The following is a 20,094-nucleotide window of genomic DNA, read 5'->3' as shown; positions in this document are numbered from 1 at the left end:
TATGGCAGCTCTTCAAAGAATTAAACATAGAATTACCATATGATCCAATGATTTTGCTTCTGGGTATATACACAAAAGAAAGCAGGGACTCCAACAGATATTTGTACACCAATGTTCACAGCAGTATTATTCACAATAGGCAAAAAGTGGAAACAACTCAAATGTCTATCAACGGATAAGTTAATAAACAAAATGCAGTGTATACATACAATGGACTATTATCCAGACTTAAAAACGAATGAAATTCTGATGCTGTGGATGAACCTTGAAAGACATTATGCTAAGTGAAATAAGCCAGACAGACACAAGAGGATAAATATCGTATGATTCTACTTACATGAGACAGAAAGTAGAATGGTGGTTGCCATGGGCTGTGAGAAGTGGGGAACTGGGAGTTACAGCTTAATGGCTACAGAGTTTCAATTTGGGATGATGAGAAGTTCGGGAGATGGATAGTGGTTATGTACAGCAGTGTGAATATACTTAATGCCATTGAATTGTACACTTAAAAATGGTTAAAATGGTAAATTTTGCGTTTTGTATATTTTACCACAAAAAAAATGCAACCTCCCCTTTTTCTTGACTTTATCATTCTTTGTAATGTGCTTTTATACATATATAATATATATATAATATGTACATATGTGTGTGTACTACATATGTATATATGTATGGGCACCTCTTTTGCATGCTTTCGGCCCACGTTTTCACTCCAGCTGTTGTGAGCGTACTCACCTGTGTGCAGGTGTAACCCCACAGCAGCTGGCCTCCGTGGCACTGTGGATATCTTACTCTTTGTCCCAGTGTTTCTCTGCTGACTGTGCACAGATGCTCGTCCGTATTGATGCAGGTGCAGACGTAGCAGTGTGAGGGAGTTAATTAACATCTCACAGGGCAATCCTAGACCAGTGGGGGGCTGAAGCCAGTGAATACGTCCCTTCTCCTCTACTCTCCAGCCACCAGTTCCTTGGATTCTGGTTCCTCAGAGTGCTCCTAGCAGGATCAAGCCCCAGTTGCTCACAGAGGTGACCAGCTTGGTAACACAACCTGGACAGAAGGAGGACGGGCTTTCCCTTCTTCCCTGTTCCCACCTTGTCACATGAGGTCACTTCCCAAAACAAGCTCCTTGTGTGTGCCCTTGCCTCGGCCTCTGCTTTCACAAGGAGCCCAGGCAAGACACAGGTGAATAACTTACAAGTTTGGTTATTCCTCCTGTGTAAAGGCACTGTCTCAGGCTCTCAAAAAAGGGGCAATTTTTAGCTTGTGCAGAAAGGATAAAGACTAATATAAAGAAAAACCACGTGCCCACCCAATTTAGCAAATAAAATTTTACTAATAAATTGAACTCCTTTTGTCTTCTCCCAGAGATAAGCGTTGTCCTGAACTCCATGTTTATCATTTCCCATGCAATTTTAACTTTTTATTAAGTTTAACCGTATGAAATTGGTGTTATCTGTAGGCCAAAATGGTCAAATACAGGTTTCCCCCTTTCTCCAAAAGTAGAGTGTTTCTACAAAACCTTTTGTAAGCTGAAACGGTATAAAATGAAGAAGCAATTCCTTAGGACACATCTTACCAAAGGATGCACAGAATAAATCAAGGTAGAGCACAGATGCTCACAGACACAGTTCAAAGCTAAGGTGGCTTGAGATGCTGAGATGCTAAGGATAGTTCCCCGGGACGGAGCTTGGTGGTGCCACTCTCACCGCTTGTGGTGTGCACTGCCTCTATAACAGCTGCTGCAAAACAGATGCTGAGTGCGATTTTCGCCTTTTTTTTGTAAAAGGGAAACATCCTCTTTGGATTTCTTTCAGTTAGTGAAAACAGGTACTAATGTAGGTCTTTTGTAAAAGCAAAGCAGCATAAAGCAAACTTTCAAAAAGTGGTGGATACCTGCATTGGCGTTTCTTCTGGTTCAGCCTAATACCGTGTGTATGTATGTATACTATTTTAAAATTTTGCTCTATTTTCAGTTGACAAGATTGTCTATTTAGAAAGGAATCTACATAAAAACTCTTAGAACTAATAAGTGAGTTTAAGAAGGTTGTAGGATACAGGGTCAATATACAGTATCAACTACATGTCTCTATACTAGCAGTAAACATTTGGAAATTGAAACTTAAAAAACACTGCAGTAGCACCATGAAATACTTAAAGATAAATCCAACAAAATATGTGCAGGATCTGTATGCTGAAAACTATAACACTAATGGAATACATAGAATTTTACATAATTTAAAATTTTCTATAAATGGCATAATTATATGTTTTTTCTCCATGTTATATTTGTAAGATTTTTTTTTAAATACCATGCCTCTCTCTTTTGACCTGCAAAGTTTTGTGGTTTTTTAAATTAATTAATTAATTAATTTTTGGCTGTATTGGGTCTTCGTTGCCACGCACGGGCTGTCTCTAGCTGTGGTGAGCAGGGGCTACTCTTCGTTGCAGTACACGGGCTTCTCAATGCGGTGGCTTCTCTTGTTGCGGAGCACGGGCTCTAGGCGCGTGGGTTTCAGTAGTTGTGGCTCGCGAGCTCTAGACCGCAGGCCCAGTAGTTGTGGTGCACGGGCTTAGTTGCTCCACGGCATGTAGGATCTTCCCAGACCAGGGATCAAACCCATGTCCCCTGCATTGACAGGAGGATTCTTAACCACTGCGCCACCAGAGAAGTCCCTTATATTTGTAAGATTAATCCATGTTAAGATATGTGTTCAGTGTCGCTTGCTGTATACTGTCCTGTTTTACCAATATGCCATTCTTTATTTACCCATTCTAATGTTGGACATTTAGGTTATTTTTGAGATGTTGTTATTGCAACAGTGATGTTGTAAGTGTTCTGTGTGTGTCCTGTATATGTGAGGGTGAGGGTGGGGCGTCTCCTCGGGGTATGTAAGCAGGAATGACGTTGCTGGCTTGTCAGGTTGTGCATTTTCACCATCTTAGTGGAAACTGTCAGATATTCTCTAAACTGTCAGATAGTCTCTAACTGTTTGCATTCCTACCAGCCGTGTAGAAGAGTTCCCATTGTTCCATAGCATCACCAATACTTTATATTTTCAGAATTGAAAATGTTTGCCAGTCTGGTAGTTAACATTTTTATTCCTTTTTAACACACTTTTGCATAAACTGTAGATGAATGCTTCTCAAATTTATCGCTTAGTGAAGGACCAGGTTTTTCCTCCAAACTGTCACAGATTTGTAAAATGCAATAAGAATGTCACAGCAGTGTAAACTTGCTAAAATGTTCCTAGACCCTTTCTCTCAATTTCTATGCCAAACCTTGTTGTGGACCAGTAGCGAAGTTCATGGACTAGTGCTGGGTCCTCAGACCACCGCATCGTATATATAACATTTAGGAAATTACAAATATAAGATTTTGAAATGAAGAAGCTATCTTCAGTTATCTTCAATTATATTTGTAGCTTCCATTGTAAATACTGTGTCTCAAAAACAAGAGTTAAAAAGGGTCTTAGATCATTTAGTTAGGTATCCTAATTATCGGCCATATTAAGAGATCACTGAATAGTCAGGTTAGCTGTCATGTTCTTAGAGACAATTGGTTTACAGATTCCACATTCGATCTTGGTTTCTGTATTCAGTAAGTGTTTATTGAGCATTGTGCCAGCCACAGTTAAAGTTCTGGGGAGACAGTGGTGAACACAGTGACTCTCCAGCCCTGATGGAACATTAAGGAGATAAATATATTTAACGTGCAAACAAGTGAATCAGAAGTTCAGATAATAACAAGTATTGCTGTGAAGAAAATAAAATAGTGGAGGGGTCGAGAGTGACTTGATGGGTGACAGTTTTTAACTAGAGTGGTTGGGGAAGGCCTGTCTGAAGAAGTGACGTTTGAAGTCACCGAATAATGAGAAAGAACCAGTATAATATTTAATACTTCCTATAATTTAATTGAGATTTATCCTAACATAATTTTTTAAATATTTATTTATTTAGGCTGCTCTGGGTCTCAGTTGCGGCACACGGGATCTTTGTTGCAGCATGCGGGCTTCTTAGTTGCGGCATGTGGACTTCTTAGTTGCGGCATGAGGGATCTAGTTCCCCGACCAGGGATCAAACCCGGGACCCCTGCATTAGCAGTACAGAGTCTTACCCACTGGACCACCAGGGAAGTCCCCTAACATAATTTAAATAACTTTTCTCTCATGTGTCTATATAGTTGAAATGCCTTATAATTTTTTTTTTAATCTTTCTCAAAACAAATAACTGCATTGAAGCTTTTTTTCCCCAGTAATCTCAATTTCAGTTGGAAAAGATCTGCCGGTCCCCAAATCAAGGTAGGATTTAAGGTCCTTGGGTTCTAAGAAACATCTAGATTACCCATGTGTATGTGTTCCTAATCTCTCCAAAGCAGGGTGCTCCCATGGGGGAGGGTGGGATAATTCAGGAGTGAGCGAGCTCGGAATAGGCACGTGTGTCACCTCTATACTGCCTGTCACAGAGCCCAGCTTTTGAGCCTTGCTGTGCATTAAATATGTGATGAATAAAAAACTGGGAAGATTATCTACAAGGTCAGGGTACCAGCACTCGCCAGCGTTTATGTTGAGCCCTCCTAAATTAATTTCAGTAACCATGTCTTTGCTGTTTGTTTTATTTTCTTATCTGATTTACATTTCTATTTTTATAAGTTTTATAGGGCATATTATATTGGAATAGCACAACATGTCCATAATATGTGTGTGTATGGGTATGTGTGTATGTATATAAATTTAAAAGTAGATAAATAAATAAAGTATATTGGCAGTGCGTATTGAAATACTTTTACTGGTTTGGGTGTACAAAGGACTTTTTTCCCCAAACCATTTTAAGAGTAAGTTGCCAGCAATGGTGGCCATCACCCACAATTTTTTAATTTGTATTTGCTACAAACAAGGGCATTCTAAGAGAAAAAACAAAATTCAGGAAATCAACACTGATACATTACATTGTTCTAATTCTCCGACCCTACTCAGATTTGCGGTGGTTCCAGTAATGTCCTTTATAACAACAACAACATCAAAAATCCAGTCCCTTATCATGCAGTGCATTCAGTTGTCAGGTCTCTTTAGTCTCTTTCAGTCTGAAACAATTCCTAGTCCTCCCTGCCTTTCAGGATGCTCACCCTCTAGGAGACTGCAGGCTGGTCGTTTTGTAGCCCATCTCTCGGTTTGGGTTTGGCTGAAAACTGTTTCTTCAGGGTCAGTCAGGTTGTGCACCTTTGGCAGGAACATCCCAGAAGTGATGCTGTCCTCTTCTCACATCCATCTTTAATTTGTCCTGTTACCGATGAAATTCACTTTGAGCCGTTGATTAAGACAGTGTCTCCCAGGTTTCTGCACTGTCGAGTTATTCTTTTTTTCCTTGTAATTAATAAGTACTTTGTGGGAGTTACTATGAAAGTAAATATCCTGTATCCCCGTCAAGTTTTAAACATATTTACTCATATCAGCAAGATTCGTGATTTCCTATTTCATTCATTGGTTATAATCTGTTACTGTCACGATTTTATGCTCACTTTCGTCCCAGGTTTGGCCAGCACTTGCCCCTTCCAGGTGGTCTCTGTGTCTTTTTGACATGTGCCCATCACTCTTTGGGTACCTCTTTAAACTTTCTAACATAACAAACTATTCCAGAATTATCTTGTACTCTCCCTGCCCCAGCGCTGGAATCAGCCATTCCTCTGAGGAGCCCTGATTCCTTTCAATGGAGAACAGTCATATTTAGGAACCGAGATAGGAGTTAGCTGTGTGCCGGGTGCTCTCCGAGTCTCACTGTTCCTAGGCCTCTGGCACAGAGATGGGAACTATGTGCAAATGAACATATTTGCATACATACCTGTGTTTACACGTATACTTCCAGCTCCAGTCCAACACTAAAGAATTGTTTCTAGTTTTCTCCCTTTTCAAATCTGTAACTCCTTTCTCTGACAGAGAGATAACTAGCTTCCATTATCTTATTATAGTTACTTATTCAATCACTTCTTCTGTATCACCTTAAATTAAATCACCACCCACCCCCTTTCCCATGTGGACACCCACCTGTGTTCTAACACCCCGTGTCAGGTCCCACCCTGTACCCAGACCCACCACAGGAAAGTCCCCTTCACCCCACCTGGGTTCTGATACTCCCGTGGGTGCCCTCCTTACCCTGCTCGAGATCCAGTGTCCTGTGCTGGCCTCCTACAGACATATCCCTACCCACTTGGGCTCCGAGCTCCAGGCTGGATTGCCTTCCTGAGCAGGTCCCCTCCTCGGCCTTCTCACGCCATCAGCCTGCCCCTTTGCTGGATACCTTCCCTCTTGCCCTGCTCTGGGCAGTCTTCCTGCATGGACATCCACCTCACCCCACTGAGCTTCAGCACCCTGTGTTGGGCTACCCCTATGTGGGCACACTGTCCTCATCCTTGTTGGGCTCCCGCACCCCATGCTGGGCCTGCCTCCCTCCCTGGTGTCTGCCCCCCTTAACCCACCTGTATCTGACACCCTGCTCCAGGCTCCCCATCAGCATGGACACCCCAACCTCACTTGGCTACACCTGAAGGCTTCTGAACCGAATGTTCAGGAAGAGGAAGGATGCCTTATTCTTTTTAAAGGAACAAATAATACACTTCCTTCTCAGACTTGTTTCTGACATTCTTTCAAGTTTACATGTCTTTGGAAAGATGGGTCCCTAACTTGAAAAATCACCTTCATTCTCTAATGTCCATAAAGAAAACACCACCGGAAAGGAAATGAACGTCTACCCTGGAATAAATCACACAGTCAACATTGTTCCTTGTTTTAGCCTCAATATCTAAGATAGTACCTGGCCTCATTGAATGAGTGAGTGGATGAACAGTGAGAAGGAATTTATCAAGACACGTACACACAAAGATCTAGGTGGAGACCAAAGAACTGGAACAGAGCTCAAGTTACTGCCAATCCTTAAGCACATGGACAAGCCCGAGAATGAAATGTTTCTTGGTCTTTGTACATAACTGACCTTGACAAAGAGGAATCGTGTCTTGCTCCTCCACATTTTCATGCATACTGTGATAGCTTCATGTCAGCCGTTTCCATTTGTTTTAAGTGGCTTTTCATTCTGTGCAAGCTTGGCGCCGTGAATACATACATAGTAAGCACCTCCAAGGCCATCACCAAACAGTTGACTTTATGAAATAGAAAACAAAACAAAAAGACAAAATTAATAAGGAAGATTAAAAGCCACTGGCATGGAAATAGTGTATTTTTTCTGTATGTACAATTCAATTTATCGCTACAATAAAAAACAAAAAAACCCTGCTATCCTCTCCCTCAGTTCAAGTCAAAGTTCATAGCAGAGTAATGCAGAGTCCTCAGTGTCATAACAGAGAAGCAGTGTCCTCTGCTTCAAGGGGTCAGGGTCATAGGTCAAGTTCAGAAGAATCCTGGGAAGATGGACACTGATTCTGTTAATTAGTGGTTCACTGTATCACCCACTGCAACCGAGACTCCTGGGAGGGCATGTCTCCTAGGTGACTGCTCCATCAGCTCGATGCATCTGAATTACACTAAAGGACTGTCAGGAAGAGCAGGTTTTAATTTTCCACTGGCGACCTCCGTGGTACCTGCTATCTAGTTCACCCTGTCATCGCTGTGTATTTACCTCCTTCCTGGGGAATCCACATCACACAGTAGAACAGCTATTTATGTGACCACAGAATGGCAAATGGATTATTGCCACAGCTCTACCTATTTCTGTTAATAATAGTGATAATACTCCCTATGTATTGTTCTAAGACCTTTAAATGGTCTCTCTTTCTATCACCAATAACCCAATGAAGTGAGTACTTTTACTATCCTCAGTTAATGGATAAGGAAACTGTAGGCACAGCAAAAGTGAGTAACTCGCCCAAGGTCACATAGATGTGTAATGGAGCCAGGAGTTAAACACAGACAGCCAAGCTCCAGAGTTCTGTGCTCAGAAGATAAGTGGCTGGTAGAAGCCATAAGACCTTGCTGAAGTGATCTGTCCAGGCTGTCAATTCCTCCTTAGGTCTTCCTTTTATGGTCTCATGTTTGAAGAAGTGAAGAGTCTCTGTTACTGGATGCAAAAAGGAGTGTTTTACCCATGCTAAAGGCCAGTGAGCAGAGAGCCTCAGGAATGGATGGTGTGTACTCATGTCCCCCTTGCAAATGCAGAGGTGGGTTTTGTACTTGTTCATCAAAGCCAGTGCTCGGTCACTGAAGTCACAGGAAAGATACCACCATGTGGACGACATTGTCCCTGACTGGGGGCCATCGGACCATCTACAGGCAGTTCTCTCTACTCCAATAGAAGCCTGGGGCTGGAAGTTCAAGCTGAACCTGAACTTCCCTGAAGTTCAAGCTGAACCTGAACTTCCCTGAAACTTATTTGAAATTTAAGAAACATCTAAACAATTCATGAGACAAGGAAGAATCATAATGGAAATTAGACTGAAGTATTTAGAATCAAATGATAGTGAAAATAATATATATTAAAACTTGTGGGGACAGCTAAAAGAATACTTAGAAATGTATATTTTTAAAATGCGTATATTAAAAATGAGAAAAGTTGAAAAACTAATGGAGTAAGCATCCATCTTAAGGTGACAGGAAAAAAACTCAAAGAAAAGAATAAAGAGCAGGAATTAATGAAAAGTGAATAAACATACATGGAGAGAGCCAACAGTGTCAGAAAGGTGATTCCCCAAGGAGAAAGGATTCTCTCTCTCCACTTATATGGGTCTTTAATTTCTTTCAACTATGTCTTATCGTTTTCAGTGCACAGGGGAAAGGATAATCATTTCAACAATGGGTGCTGGAACAAAGGGATAGCCGTATGGGATAAAAAATGAACTTTGACCCTTGTCTCACATACAAAAATTAACTTGAGGTGGATCATAGACCTAAACGTAAGAACTAAGCTATAAAACGTCTACAAGAAAGCATAGGAAAAAATCCTAGTGACCTTGGGTACGGCTGAGATTTCCTAAATATGACACAAAAAGCACAAAGGTTTTTTGTGGGGTTTTTTAAGTTATTTATTGTCTTTATTTTTTATACTTACGTGCGTTTATACTTGATACAGTTCTTTTTTTTTAACATCTTTATTGGAGTATAATTGCTTTACCATCGTGTGTTAGTTTCTGCTTCATAACAAAGTGAATCAGCTATACATATACATATATCCCCATATCTCTTCCCTCTAGCGTCTCCCTCCCTCCCATCCTCCCTATCCCATCCCTCTAGTTGGTCACAAAGCACCGAGCTGATCTCCCTGAAAAAGCACAAAGGTTTTTTTTAAGTCAACACACGGAGTCAACACTTCATCCAAAAACAAAACAAAAAAAAAACTTGCTTTTCAAAAGATACTCTTTCAAAATGAAAAAGGAAAGCAAGGACAATATTTGAAAGACATAGATTTGACAAAGGGCTTCTATATAGAATACATAAAAGAACTCTTACAACTTAATAAGAAGGATAGCCCAAGTTAAAAGTGGGAAAAGATTTGAATAGACACTTGACCCAAGAAATTATAGAGATGGCAAATAAACTTAGGAAAAGATACTCAGTATCAGTAGTCATTAGGGAAGTGTGAATTAAAACTACAGTGAGATAATACTGTATCCCAGTACAATGGCTGAAGTTAAGAAGACTGACCATACCAAACAGTGAGAATGTGGAGCAGCTAGAACTCTTATACACTGTTGGTGTAAATGTAAAATGGTACAATCACTTTGAAAATCAGTTTCTGAAAAGTTGATCATATACTTGTCATACAATTCAGCCATTCTACTCTTAGGTATTTACCCAAAAGAAATAAAATCATATATCGACCCAAAATGTGTACATGAATGTTCATAGCAGCCTAATACCTAATAGTTCAAAACTAGAAACAGCCCAAATGTCCATCAGCGGGTACATGGGTAAACATCCTTACAGTGGAATTCTACTTGACAATAAGAAGGACCACAAAAGAGAACCCAGTAATATGAATCTCAAAATGATTATGCTCAGGGAAGAAACCTGGACCTCCCCACACACAGACCAAAAGTACATTTATACAAAATGCTAAAAAATACAATCTAATCTAGAGTGATAGAAAAAGAGATGGTGGTTACTGGGGTGAGGGGGGGCACCTCATACACATCTGTTTTATTTTAAGTAAGGACTTAAACATGAAAGGTAAAACCATAAAACTTAGAGAAGACGATCCAGGAGAACATCATTGTGATCTCAGAGTGCAGAAGGATTTCTCAAGACACAACACAAAAGGAAAAAGTGGATACATTTAGTTATGTTCAAATTTTAATATTTATGGTACCTATAATTGACAAAGAATTAGTATCTCTATAGAACTCCCATGACTCAATAAAAAAAGACAACCCAATAGAAAAATGGACAAAAGATATGAACAGATACCTCACAGTAAGAGGAGCCCCAAATGGCCAATAAACATGAAACGAGGTTCAACCTCTTTATTATTCAGAGAAACGTGAATTATAACCAAAATTAGAGCCCATTTCATATTCCCTACTTCACATTGATAAAAATTTAAAGGTCTTTATAAAATGTTGGCATAGATATGATGCAACCAGAACACACATTCACTCTTAGAGAGTAAACTGATATAAGCTCTTTGGAAAACTATTTGGCAACATCTACTAAAGTTAAAGATGTGCCAGTGCTAAGGCCCAGGGATTGCACTTCAGAGAAACTCATGCATATGGTACCAAGAATGTTCATAGCAGCACTGTAGTAGCAAAATCTGGAGGCAGTCCAGATTCCAGCAGCACTAGAGGAATTGTGGTATGGCTCTACAATGGAATACTATACAGTCATGAAAAGGATAGCTCACAGTTACACGCAGCAACAAGGAAGAATCTTAGGAACAAAAAGCAAGTTACAGGGCTTCCCTGGTGACACAGTGGTTGAAAGTCTGCCTGCCGATGCAGGGGACACGGGTTTGTGCCCCGGTCCGGGAAGATCCCACATGCCGTGGAGCGGCTGGGCCCGTGAGCCATCACTGCTGAGCCTGCGCGTCCAGAGCCTGTGCTCCACAACGGGAGAGGCCACAACAGTGAGAGGCCCACATACCGGAAAAAAAAAAAAAAAAAAAAAAGCAAGTTACAGAGGAATATGTGCAAAATGATGCAATATTTAGGGATCCATATAAATGTTGTAAAACTATAAAGAAAAGCAAGGGAAAGATAAGCACAAAATTCCAGAAAATGGTTACTTTGAAGCAGGAAAGGAATAGGATGGGGGTAGAAACTCTGACACACTGTGGACTTCAAGATGATAGTAATGTTTTTGTTCTATAATTGGGAATGTTTTTTTGATTTTTATACCTTACGTTTATTTTATAATACTTTACATATGATTTTATAATATGAATCTACACTATATTTAATAAGGTTATTTTTAGAATAAGTGCAAACTGCAGAATTTAGCATATGACTAACAGGATACCTGTTCTTGTATACCTACAAGAAAAAAATGCTTTTTTGGGGAAAAAGGCAAATTATAATGAGTTCTATCCCATTAATTATGTTTAATGACTTAAATTTCCTCTTGGTAAAGGTTTGTCGTTTCTCCCCCCGCCCCCATTCTCTCTGCCTGGCTGCCCCTCAATTTGTAGGAGAGATTTGAAGCGCTTTTCACCATCTATGATGACCAAGTTACGTTTCAGCTGTTTAAAAGCTTTAGAAGAGTCCGAATAAATTTCAGCAAACCTGAAGCAGCAGCGCGGGCTCGAATAGAACTCCACGAGACAGACTTCAATGGGAAGAAGCTGAAGCTGTATTTCGCACAGGTACTTCATGGTGCAGAGGGCAGTGTTCTCTAAACTTGTTTTCCTCCATCCAGAAATACTGTCAGTTCTCCACTTTCTCTATTATTATGCCAGAGGTCTTTGATATGAACAATCGCCAAGGAGAAAAATATGTTTTCCTTTATTTTACAGATATATACATTTATTTATTAAGCATATTTGCTGCCCTAACTTTGTTTTGCTTAAACATGAAAAGAGTTTCAACCTCTTTTTTATTCAGTTTAAGGAATTCATTTTTCTGGCAGCTTTTCTCAACTGGGGTTGAGAAGGTTAAGCCCTAACACCTTAAGGCCAGTGAATTAACTTTTCTCCTGTGCATCTAGAATGGCACTCATGCTGGGACATCCTTGGAAGAAGTGAGAAAGAAGTCTCTGGAATCATTTCCGTGTGCTGTGATTCAGATGAGGCACCCCTTTGAAAATGGCTCCCAGCCCAAGGGGTGAGCAGGGAGGAGGCACGGCACATACAGAAAGACTGTTTTAGACTTTGGAATTGAAAAGGATCCTGTGGGTTGCCAAGAATTGGCTATGCTTATTATTCTAATCCTACATTGATAGGACTCTGAGAAGCCAATTTCTTCTCGGAAGAGTTAGTGAAATAAAGGCATTAGATGATGTGTTAAGGGCACTGTTTTATTTTCAACACAGAATTTTTTCCCTTGGTCTTAGCTTTCAAAATAAAAAAAAAAAAATTAAGGGGTTTGTCATCTCATACTCCAAATGAAACCCATGTTTGGACTTCTCTTGGTGGAATTGATGGAGATGGTATAACCTAATCTCTTCTAAAACTGGGATTCAGTGCTTAGTACCATTCATTGTTCATTCATCTCTCCACCAATTTATTTTTCTATTCAACTAATCTTTATTGAGCACATAATGCTCTGTGCTGTGCACTGAGTGTTCAGTGGTGAACCAGACAGGCACAGACCCTGACCCAGCCACTGGGAGATGTACTGTTAAAGAGAAATTTTTAATTTTTAAAAATTTTCTCCCAAGAGATGTTACAGTTAATGTAAAGATGAAAGTGAACAAAATAGTCCAGTCAAATTTTGAACATCTTCCTCCCTGCAGGTACAGATGTCCAGCGACACACAGGACAAATCGTATTTACTGCCCCCCCAGCCGGTCAAACAGTTCCTCATCTCCCCTCCTGCGTCGCCTCCAGTGGGGTGGAAGCAGGGGGAAGACGCGATGCCTGTTATAAATTATGATTTACTCTGTGCTGTTTCCAAATTGGGACCAGGTAACAAACTTCTGTCTCTCCTGTTTTTTTTCCCAAGAAACTTTGGTATTAAAGACTGTATTCAGCAATTTGTGTTCTAGCCAAGTAGTAACAGCATGATCAGCATGGAGGATAAAACCTGGGTTCAAATTCTAGCATTTGCTAACTTTGTGAACTTGAGCAAGTTACTTAGCTTCAATTTTCTGAGCCTCTGTTTTCTCCTCTAAAATCCAAAATAGGGATCATAATAGCTACCTTTCAACGTGGTTATAAGGATTACATGATATATATGTAATAATTAATCTAACTGCGGTTTTTGCCGCTATAAATTCTAGTATATAACAGGTCGTTAGTGAATATTAGTTGCCATCAGAATAGACAGACGTCACGTTGACTAGTATATCAGGGAACTGGTGGTGATACCATGTCATCCCTTCCAGACTCTTCTCCTGTATTTATTTTTCATTTCTTCTTTTCCTTCTCTTTTATTTCTCTCTCTCTCTCATCCCTTTAAAATAATATAAGAAATCTGTGGCGTTGTTGTTCATACAAGTTGTCCACCTAAAATAATGTTATGTCTTTTATAGGGGATACAAAAGGCATTTTGAGGGGAAGTGGCTAGTTGTTGTTTTTAGACATCAGAGCTGTATCTTGGATCTCTGAGGTCCTATAGTAACGAGATTGCTGATGCTGCCCGGAACCTTACAGGTGTCTACCAAGGGAAAACCAGAAACCATTATGAAATTAAGCAGATGTACTTGTGTTATTCATAAACAGTAATTAGCGCTTACATTTTAATCCCCAAGACCTCAGTACTCCGTACTAGCTAATGTCTTAAAATGCCAAAACTCTTTAAGAACCTTAAAGCATCAGTTCTCTAATGCCAAGACAAGATGAAGTTCTCTGAAATAGGATTTAAAGATTGAAAAACCAATAATGAGCAATGAAAATATGAGTAGAGCAAGAAGTTCCAAGGGACGGAACCCTTCCTTTGCTGTTTACCTCCACAGGAGAGAAATACGAACTTCACGCGGGAACCGAGTCGACACCGAGCGTGGTGGTTCATGTCTGTGAAAGTGAAACTGAAGAGGAAGAGGAAACAAAAAATCCCAAACAGAAAATCACCCAGACAAGGCGCCCTGAACCTCTGACTGCAGGACTGAGCAAGCCCCGGGCCTTTGACTGCACGCTGTGAGGCTTTGGTTGTGGGGCGAGGCTGCTGCCACCTGGGCTGTGGTGGTGGGGACATGCCTGCCCGTGACCGCTGCTCAGCTGAGGCGAGGACAGGAGGGAACAGAGCGCCTGCCTTGGGGACAGGGGAGTACAGAGTAGCAGCCGGGTTTACCTGTTCAAAATTTTAACTGTTGCTCTGAGCAGCACGTTAAATTAAAGGATTAGCGCCCAACATGTGGCAACTCTTGACCATTTTTAACAATAGCAAATTGGGAAAATGGCTCCCTCCAGCAACGTTGATTTCCCTGCTTCCGTATAGCGTGGGGTACCGCAAAATGAAAACTCTAGTCACTGAGTGCAGTACCATTTTTAAGAACTTAAAAATAGTCTTACAATTTTAATAATGTAGTGCGGGTTTTTTTTGTAATGGTCTATTGGCTTCCAGCTATTCTGTTGGTAAATAGTTAATTGCTCTTCAATATACATGGAATTTTTTGCACAGAAAGAAACCTGACATAGAGAATAATTCGTAGAAAATCATTTTTCTCAAGTGTTTTTTCCTTAACTTTGGGGAAGAAATACCCAATTCCCTTTGACTGTCAGAATCAAGGGACCCAAATCTATGTGCACATTGTTCTCATCCCGAAAGTGATACACAGACCTCAGTTCCTGATGTGCCATCCCTCCCGGACACAGAGCTGTTGCTTTGGAACGCAGGACGTATCCCTTGTGAGCTTGATGACTGTGACCTCAGGCGGCCACTGCACTCTACCATTTGTGACCACGTCCTGGCCTGTAGCTCGACTGTCTTCAACCACCAGTTGAGTTTTTGTTACGCATATTTGTGTGTCATTATTCTTGAATTAGAAAAGGTCATGATAAGATTTTCCATTTTTAAATCGTCCATTTAAACATTTTTCAGTTTGATTTGAAAGAAAAGTCATACACATTCTTTTTCTGTGAATTAGGGAAAGATGGGGCAAACGGAGATCGTTTTGTTAATTGGACTTTCTTCTGGGTGAAATTTTTTTACCCTGGCTTCCAGTTGGCATTTTCCCCTAAAATAGAAGTGTTTCCTACTTGTGTTTCAGAGTGTGTCATTGAACCTGCTAAGGTAGAAGCAGACATCTTCTTAACTCTTTGTGGTCTGTTTGGACTTTGAGGTCCCTTTTATAGAGAAGCATCAAAACTAAGAATGCTTTGCTTCAGGTCAAGTGGCTCTGCTGATTCTCTGCTCACTCCGAGGTTTTCTTTGTATGGCAAGTGTCTGGGGTTCCCTGGTGTGTCTGTGCAGGGACGTGTGAGTTTAGACTAATAAACCAATATGGCTGCCACTACAAAGAAAGAAAAATGCAGAAATTCAGACTGTGCTGTCTATACATTTTTGGTAATGTGTTTCTGTGGTCTAGATGTTCTTATTATGGTAGAATTTATTTCTAAGGACATAAACTTCATTGCAAAAAAAAAAGAGTTTTCTATATTTTCCTTGCCCTCAAATACTCTGAGATGATCAACTCTTCTATTTGTATATATCCACCACTGGTAAGCCTCAGTGTAAATTCAGTTGAAACTTGTGATTCTGTAAGCAGTTTATTAAACTCATTATTTGGCAGTTTAACTGGCAGCCACTTAATAAATTTACTTTGCAGTTCTAAATTCAGCATTTTGTCACTTTTTAATCTTATCTGCGTGTACTAACTTATTGCAGGACGGACCCTAAGTCAGGAAATGTATGTATTTTCAACATTTGGGAATTTTTGAATTTCCTTTTAGATCATATTTATTTGCTATAATTTTCTAAGTGGTCAAAAGTCATGATGTTTTATTATCTGGCTTGGCTTTCATGCTCTACCTGCCAATTAAAGAATATTCTATCCCTAACTTAAAACTGTCTTTTAAAGTCAAACAATGCAAATTACCTGAATATTTCTTTTTCTCTTTTCTTTCTTTTTTTCCAGTGTTGAATAAATTGAAGAAAAACTTAAACCAAAATTAAATATATATTAAGTAATATATATTTTTATTTAAAATATAATTATTTAATATATATTAAACTTTTCTGAATGGAAAACGTTAATATTTTCATTCTTTCTAGTATAATATTTCCACAAAATGAACTCTAAAAGAAAAACTACTATATGCCCATTAACTTTTTTTTTTTTTTTTTTTTTAATTTTTGGCCATGCCCCACGGCTTATGGGGCCTTGACCAGGGATGGAACCCGAGCCCTCAGCAGTGAAAGCACCAAGTCCTAACCACTGGATCGCCAGGGAATTCCCTCCCCTTGACTTTTAAATATTGTGAAATCAACCAGGATCTCCCCAGGTATTATGAGCTCTATTTTTGGCTATTTTGTATCCAGTTCATGTATCCATCTTGTGGGAGATGAGTCTCATGCATCTTTTTTTTTTTTAAGTACCTTCTAATAAGTTTATCTACTTCTTCTTTGAAATTGAGTCATTGCTTAGATTTAACTGATAATATGGTAGCTATGTTTTCTTTAGAAGTGATAACCTCTTCTTGGGAATCAATTTATGTAGACAGTTATGAGGAAAGAAGATGATGTTTTTCGTTAGGAAAAAACATTTGCGAAGGATAAGAAAATTGTACGACAGTAAAAATAGTCGACAGAACCTGTAATGCGTGGGCTATTATGGTCTAGGTTCTTTCAATTTACCCACCGGATGAAACCGGAAGTTAATCTATTTAAAAGTGTACCCCCGTGAGCATCTACTAGTTTAAGGTGCTAAGAAGCAGAAGTGGTAAGAGCAGTTAGTTCCCTTGCCTTGGAGAGCTGAAAACCAGGTGAAAGCCAACTAGTCTTCTCACATTCTCCTTCGCCAAAATATTATACACTAAAACCTATCAGTAATTAAGAGCCAAATAAAAGCTCCTGGGAACTTCTAAGTTCAACATAAAGGGTTTTTTTTTTAATTGAAGTTTAGTTGATTTGCAGTGTTTTGTTAATTTCTGCCATACAGCAAAGTGATTCAGTTATACATATATATACATATTCTTTTTTATATTCTTCTCCGTTATGGTTTATCACAGGATATTGAATATAGTTCCCTGTGCTGTGCAGTAGGACCGTGTTGTTTATAACGTAGAAGTTTAGATAAACATTGTGGTTTATGGGATGTTCAAATCAAAGAGATGCCAGGAGACAGAGGCAGGTTAGCACTTTCATTCTAGAATACGGTTGTTTGTGTTTCCCACTCACAATAATTCTGTCTTTTTAAAATGTTGTGATATAGGGAATTCCCTGGTGGTCCAGTGGTTAGGACTCCGTGCTTCCACTGCAGGGGGCCTGGGTTCAATCCCTGGTCAGGGAACTAAGATCCCGCATGCCACACAGCAGAGCAAAAAAAAAAAAAGTTGTGATGTAAAGTGAAAAGATTTGATTTCTCAGAATCTCAGTTACAGAGCTGAAGATGACTTTGGAAATCATAATGTACTCTTCGTGTTACTCAGATTAGAAAACAGGAGCTGTGACTTGCTGTGAAGCCCACAGAAGGCAGCCCTGGTTCTAGAATTGGCAGTCCCAACTCCCAGGCTAGGGCCTTCCTCTAGTTTTTCTCACCTTAGCCTCTTAAAAACACTCAGAGGCAGTGAATCCCAGTCATAAGAAAAGAAACAAACAAACAAAAGGGAAAAAAATTCCTTTTCCCCTGATGCGATACAATGAATAAGAAAAATCTTACCTGATGAAATCAGTGACTTAGTAATTTTAATGAATGAATTCAATGTTCCATGTTTTGTCTTTGTTGTCATTGTACCATTGGGTTTCGAATCTACTTAAATATTGTCTTGGTAGCAAGGAATTGTGTTGACATTTTATCAATATGTGGGCTTTCCTAGATTTCATAGTAATGAGATTAAAATATAAATAGGCATACTTGAGATGTGATTCTCATGAAGCATAATGAGATCTAATATGATTTGAAAAGAGCTTGCAGTGGAATGGCACGCTCACTCAGTGCTTGTAAGATGGAGTTCTGTTAAAGATTGAAGGCTGACCTGTGCTTCAGGTTTCTATATAGACTTTTACAGACCATGGCTTCATTTGTAAAAGGGAAAATCTCACACCTAATTAAGCATTGGAAAATGTACAAAATTCTTTGGTTCATCAGGGTCACTGTCTGCTGGATCTCTCTCTTTTCTCCACAGTTGGGTACTTCATACCCGTCCTACAGGTGAGCTTGGTCAGTCTTTCTCTTCTTGGCACACTTGCATTTATATCTTCCTGTAGGAAGGGAAATAAATTACTGACAATAAGTGTGACAATATAAAGAAACTAAAGACTTGGAGAAGTAGTTGCCTCCTAGCTGAGGAGGTAAGTCCATGTTGTAGAACCTCACCTTTTAAAAGGTTAAATAAATTTAAAGAGTAAGATTTGTGAACCTTGTCCAACAATTTGATAAATACATGTTCTTTAAACTTCCTTTGAAGTGGGGTCAGCCAGAACATCTTCATTGAAATGCAGGTTTTTTTAATTGCATGGTACAGGTGAACCAGTTTGCAGGGCAGAAAGAGAGACCCAGATGTAGAGAACAAATGTATGGACACCAAGGCGGGAAAGTGTAGGGGGGATGAATTGGGAGATTGGGATTGAAATGTATGCACTGATGTGTATAAAATGGATAACTAATAAGAATCTGCTGTATAAAAAATAAATACAAAAAAAATCATGAATCGGGGGAAATTGTAAACATTTGTAGAGTGTTATTATTATTACCAAATATACAAGCAACAAAGCCACTGAAATTTGCAATGAGTCCTAGGTTCACTGACCAAAAAAATTATTAAAATGGTCAAGTTCAAAGTAGAAATTTCCAGCTAGGGTTAAGAACTAACCTTGGACTGAGTCAAAGTGTCTCTGTCCATTTAAACAAAAGTTTAAAGGCCTTTTACTGAAGCAGCCACGTGGTCCGTCTTGTAAACCTGCATTTCCTTTTGAAACAAAACCACGTTCTGCAGGCGCTGAGAACCAAGCGTAGCTTTGACTGAATGTCCATTCTTGCCGTAAGGGAAGATTTATATCTATGCAGCTAATATGTGTTTTTCTGTATTGTTTTCTGCGTAGTCCCCGATCTTCCTAACTCATATTGGGGACTGAGGAGAGAGGAAGGTGGCTAATCCTGGTATTGTGCCATACTCTTCCCACTGCTTTCTCAGCCCCAGTTGGGGCGCCCGTGATTTCATCCGTGCTGTATTGCGCATATCCTCCAAGTTTAAGAAACGTTTCTCCACCATTTCGCTGTTCTGTTAACTGAACCCAGGAGTTGAATTTGTTATTTTACCTGAACACATGTGTGATCTTGTGTTACATTTTGGGGCACATTACCTTTCTGGTACTATCGACTGTAGTGAATATTATTGTACTTCAAGAAGCTGGTCAGTAATTCACATGTGTGTATTCCACATTTTAGTGTGTTTGAAGTGGCAATTCGTAGTTTGTAGTGCTTTGTTATTTGTCAGCTTTGGCTCTTCTGTATTTTGAGGACATTTAAACATTCCTCATCCTATCAAGGTGATAAAAGCAGAATGTAATTTGGGGGGGGAGCCTTTGTGATTAATTGTAACAGTTTTGTTTTTAAAGCTAATAAAGTTAGGTTTTTTTTAATCCTTTGAACTGAGTTTTCTTAGTATTTTCAATAAGTATCACATTTAGGTAATAACACAAAAGGTAGAAAAGTGAAATATTATGTTTGATTCTTTAACTAGATCCCAGCTGGACATTAGTGCTGGGTTTGTGCCCAAGTTAAAGGTGGTGACTCACTGCTGACTCTGGTTTGCGTTCGTCAGCAAGAAAAGCTTTTACCTTGGTTTGTTCCTCAGTTAAAAATGATTTACTCTGGGAATTCCCTGGCAGTCCATTGGTTGGAC

The 20,094-nt window shown here is 39.5% G+C and overlaps 1 protein-coding gene and 1 non-coding gene across 7 annotated transcripts in view; one reads left to right on the top strand and one right to left on the bottom strand.

Moving 5' to 3' along the window:
* The window catches only part of RCAN3 (RCAN family member 3), a 32,347-nt gene extending 12,511 nt beyond the window's left edge, over positions 1-19,836 (top strand). For 4 of the 6 annotated variants that reach the window (XM_073794198.1, XM_004321535.4, XM_019938477.3 and 1 more), the window contains 3 exons: positions 11,623-11,796; positions 12,885-13,056; positions 14,046-19,836. In XM_073794198.1, the coding sequence (XP_073650299.1) occupies positions 12,891-13,056; positions 14,046-14,230 (351 nt within the window). In that variant the 5' untranslated portion in view covers positions 11,623-11,796; positions 12,885-12,890 and the 3' untranslated portion in view covers positions 14,231-19,836. Of the gene's footprint in view, positions 1-4,252; positions 4,299-11,622; positions 11,797-12,137; positions 12,254-12,884; positions 13,057-14,045 lie in introns of those variants that run through there. The other 2 variants (XM_019938479.3, XM_073794211.1) reach the window with 2 other exon arrangements.
* On the bottom strand, positions 4,060-4,132 carry TRNAS-GCU (transfer RNA serine (anticodon GCU)). The gene has a single exon. It is a non-coding gene; the product is annotated as a tRNA-Ser (tRNA).
* Positions 19,837-20,094: the final 258 nt, after the last annotated feature.

Source organism: Tursiops truncatus, chromosome 1, assembly GCF_011762595.2.
Source record: "Tursiops truncatus isolate mTurTru1 chromosome 1, mTurTru1.mat.Y, whole genome shotgun sequence".
NCBI lineage: Eukaryota > Metazoa > Chordata > Mammalia > Artiodactyla > Delphinidae > Tursiops > Tursiops truncatus.
This window is presented reverse-complemented; position numbering and strand designations above follow the sequence as displayed.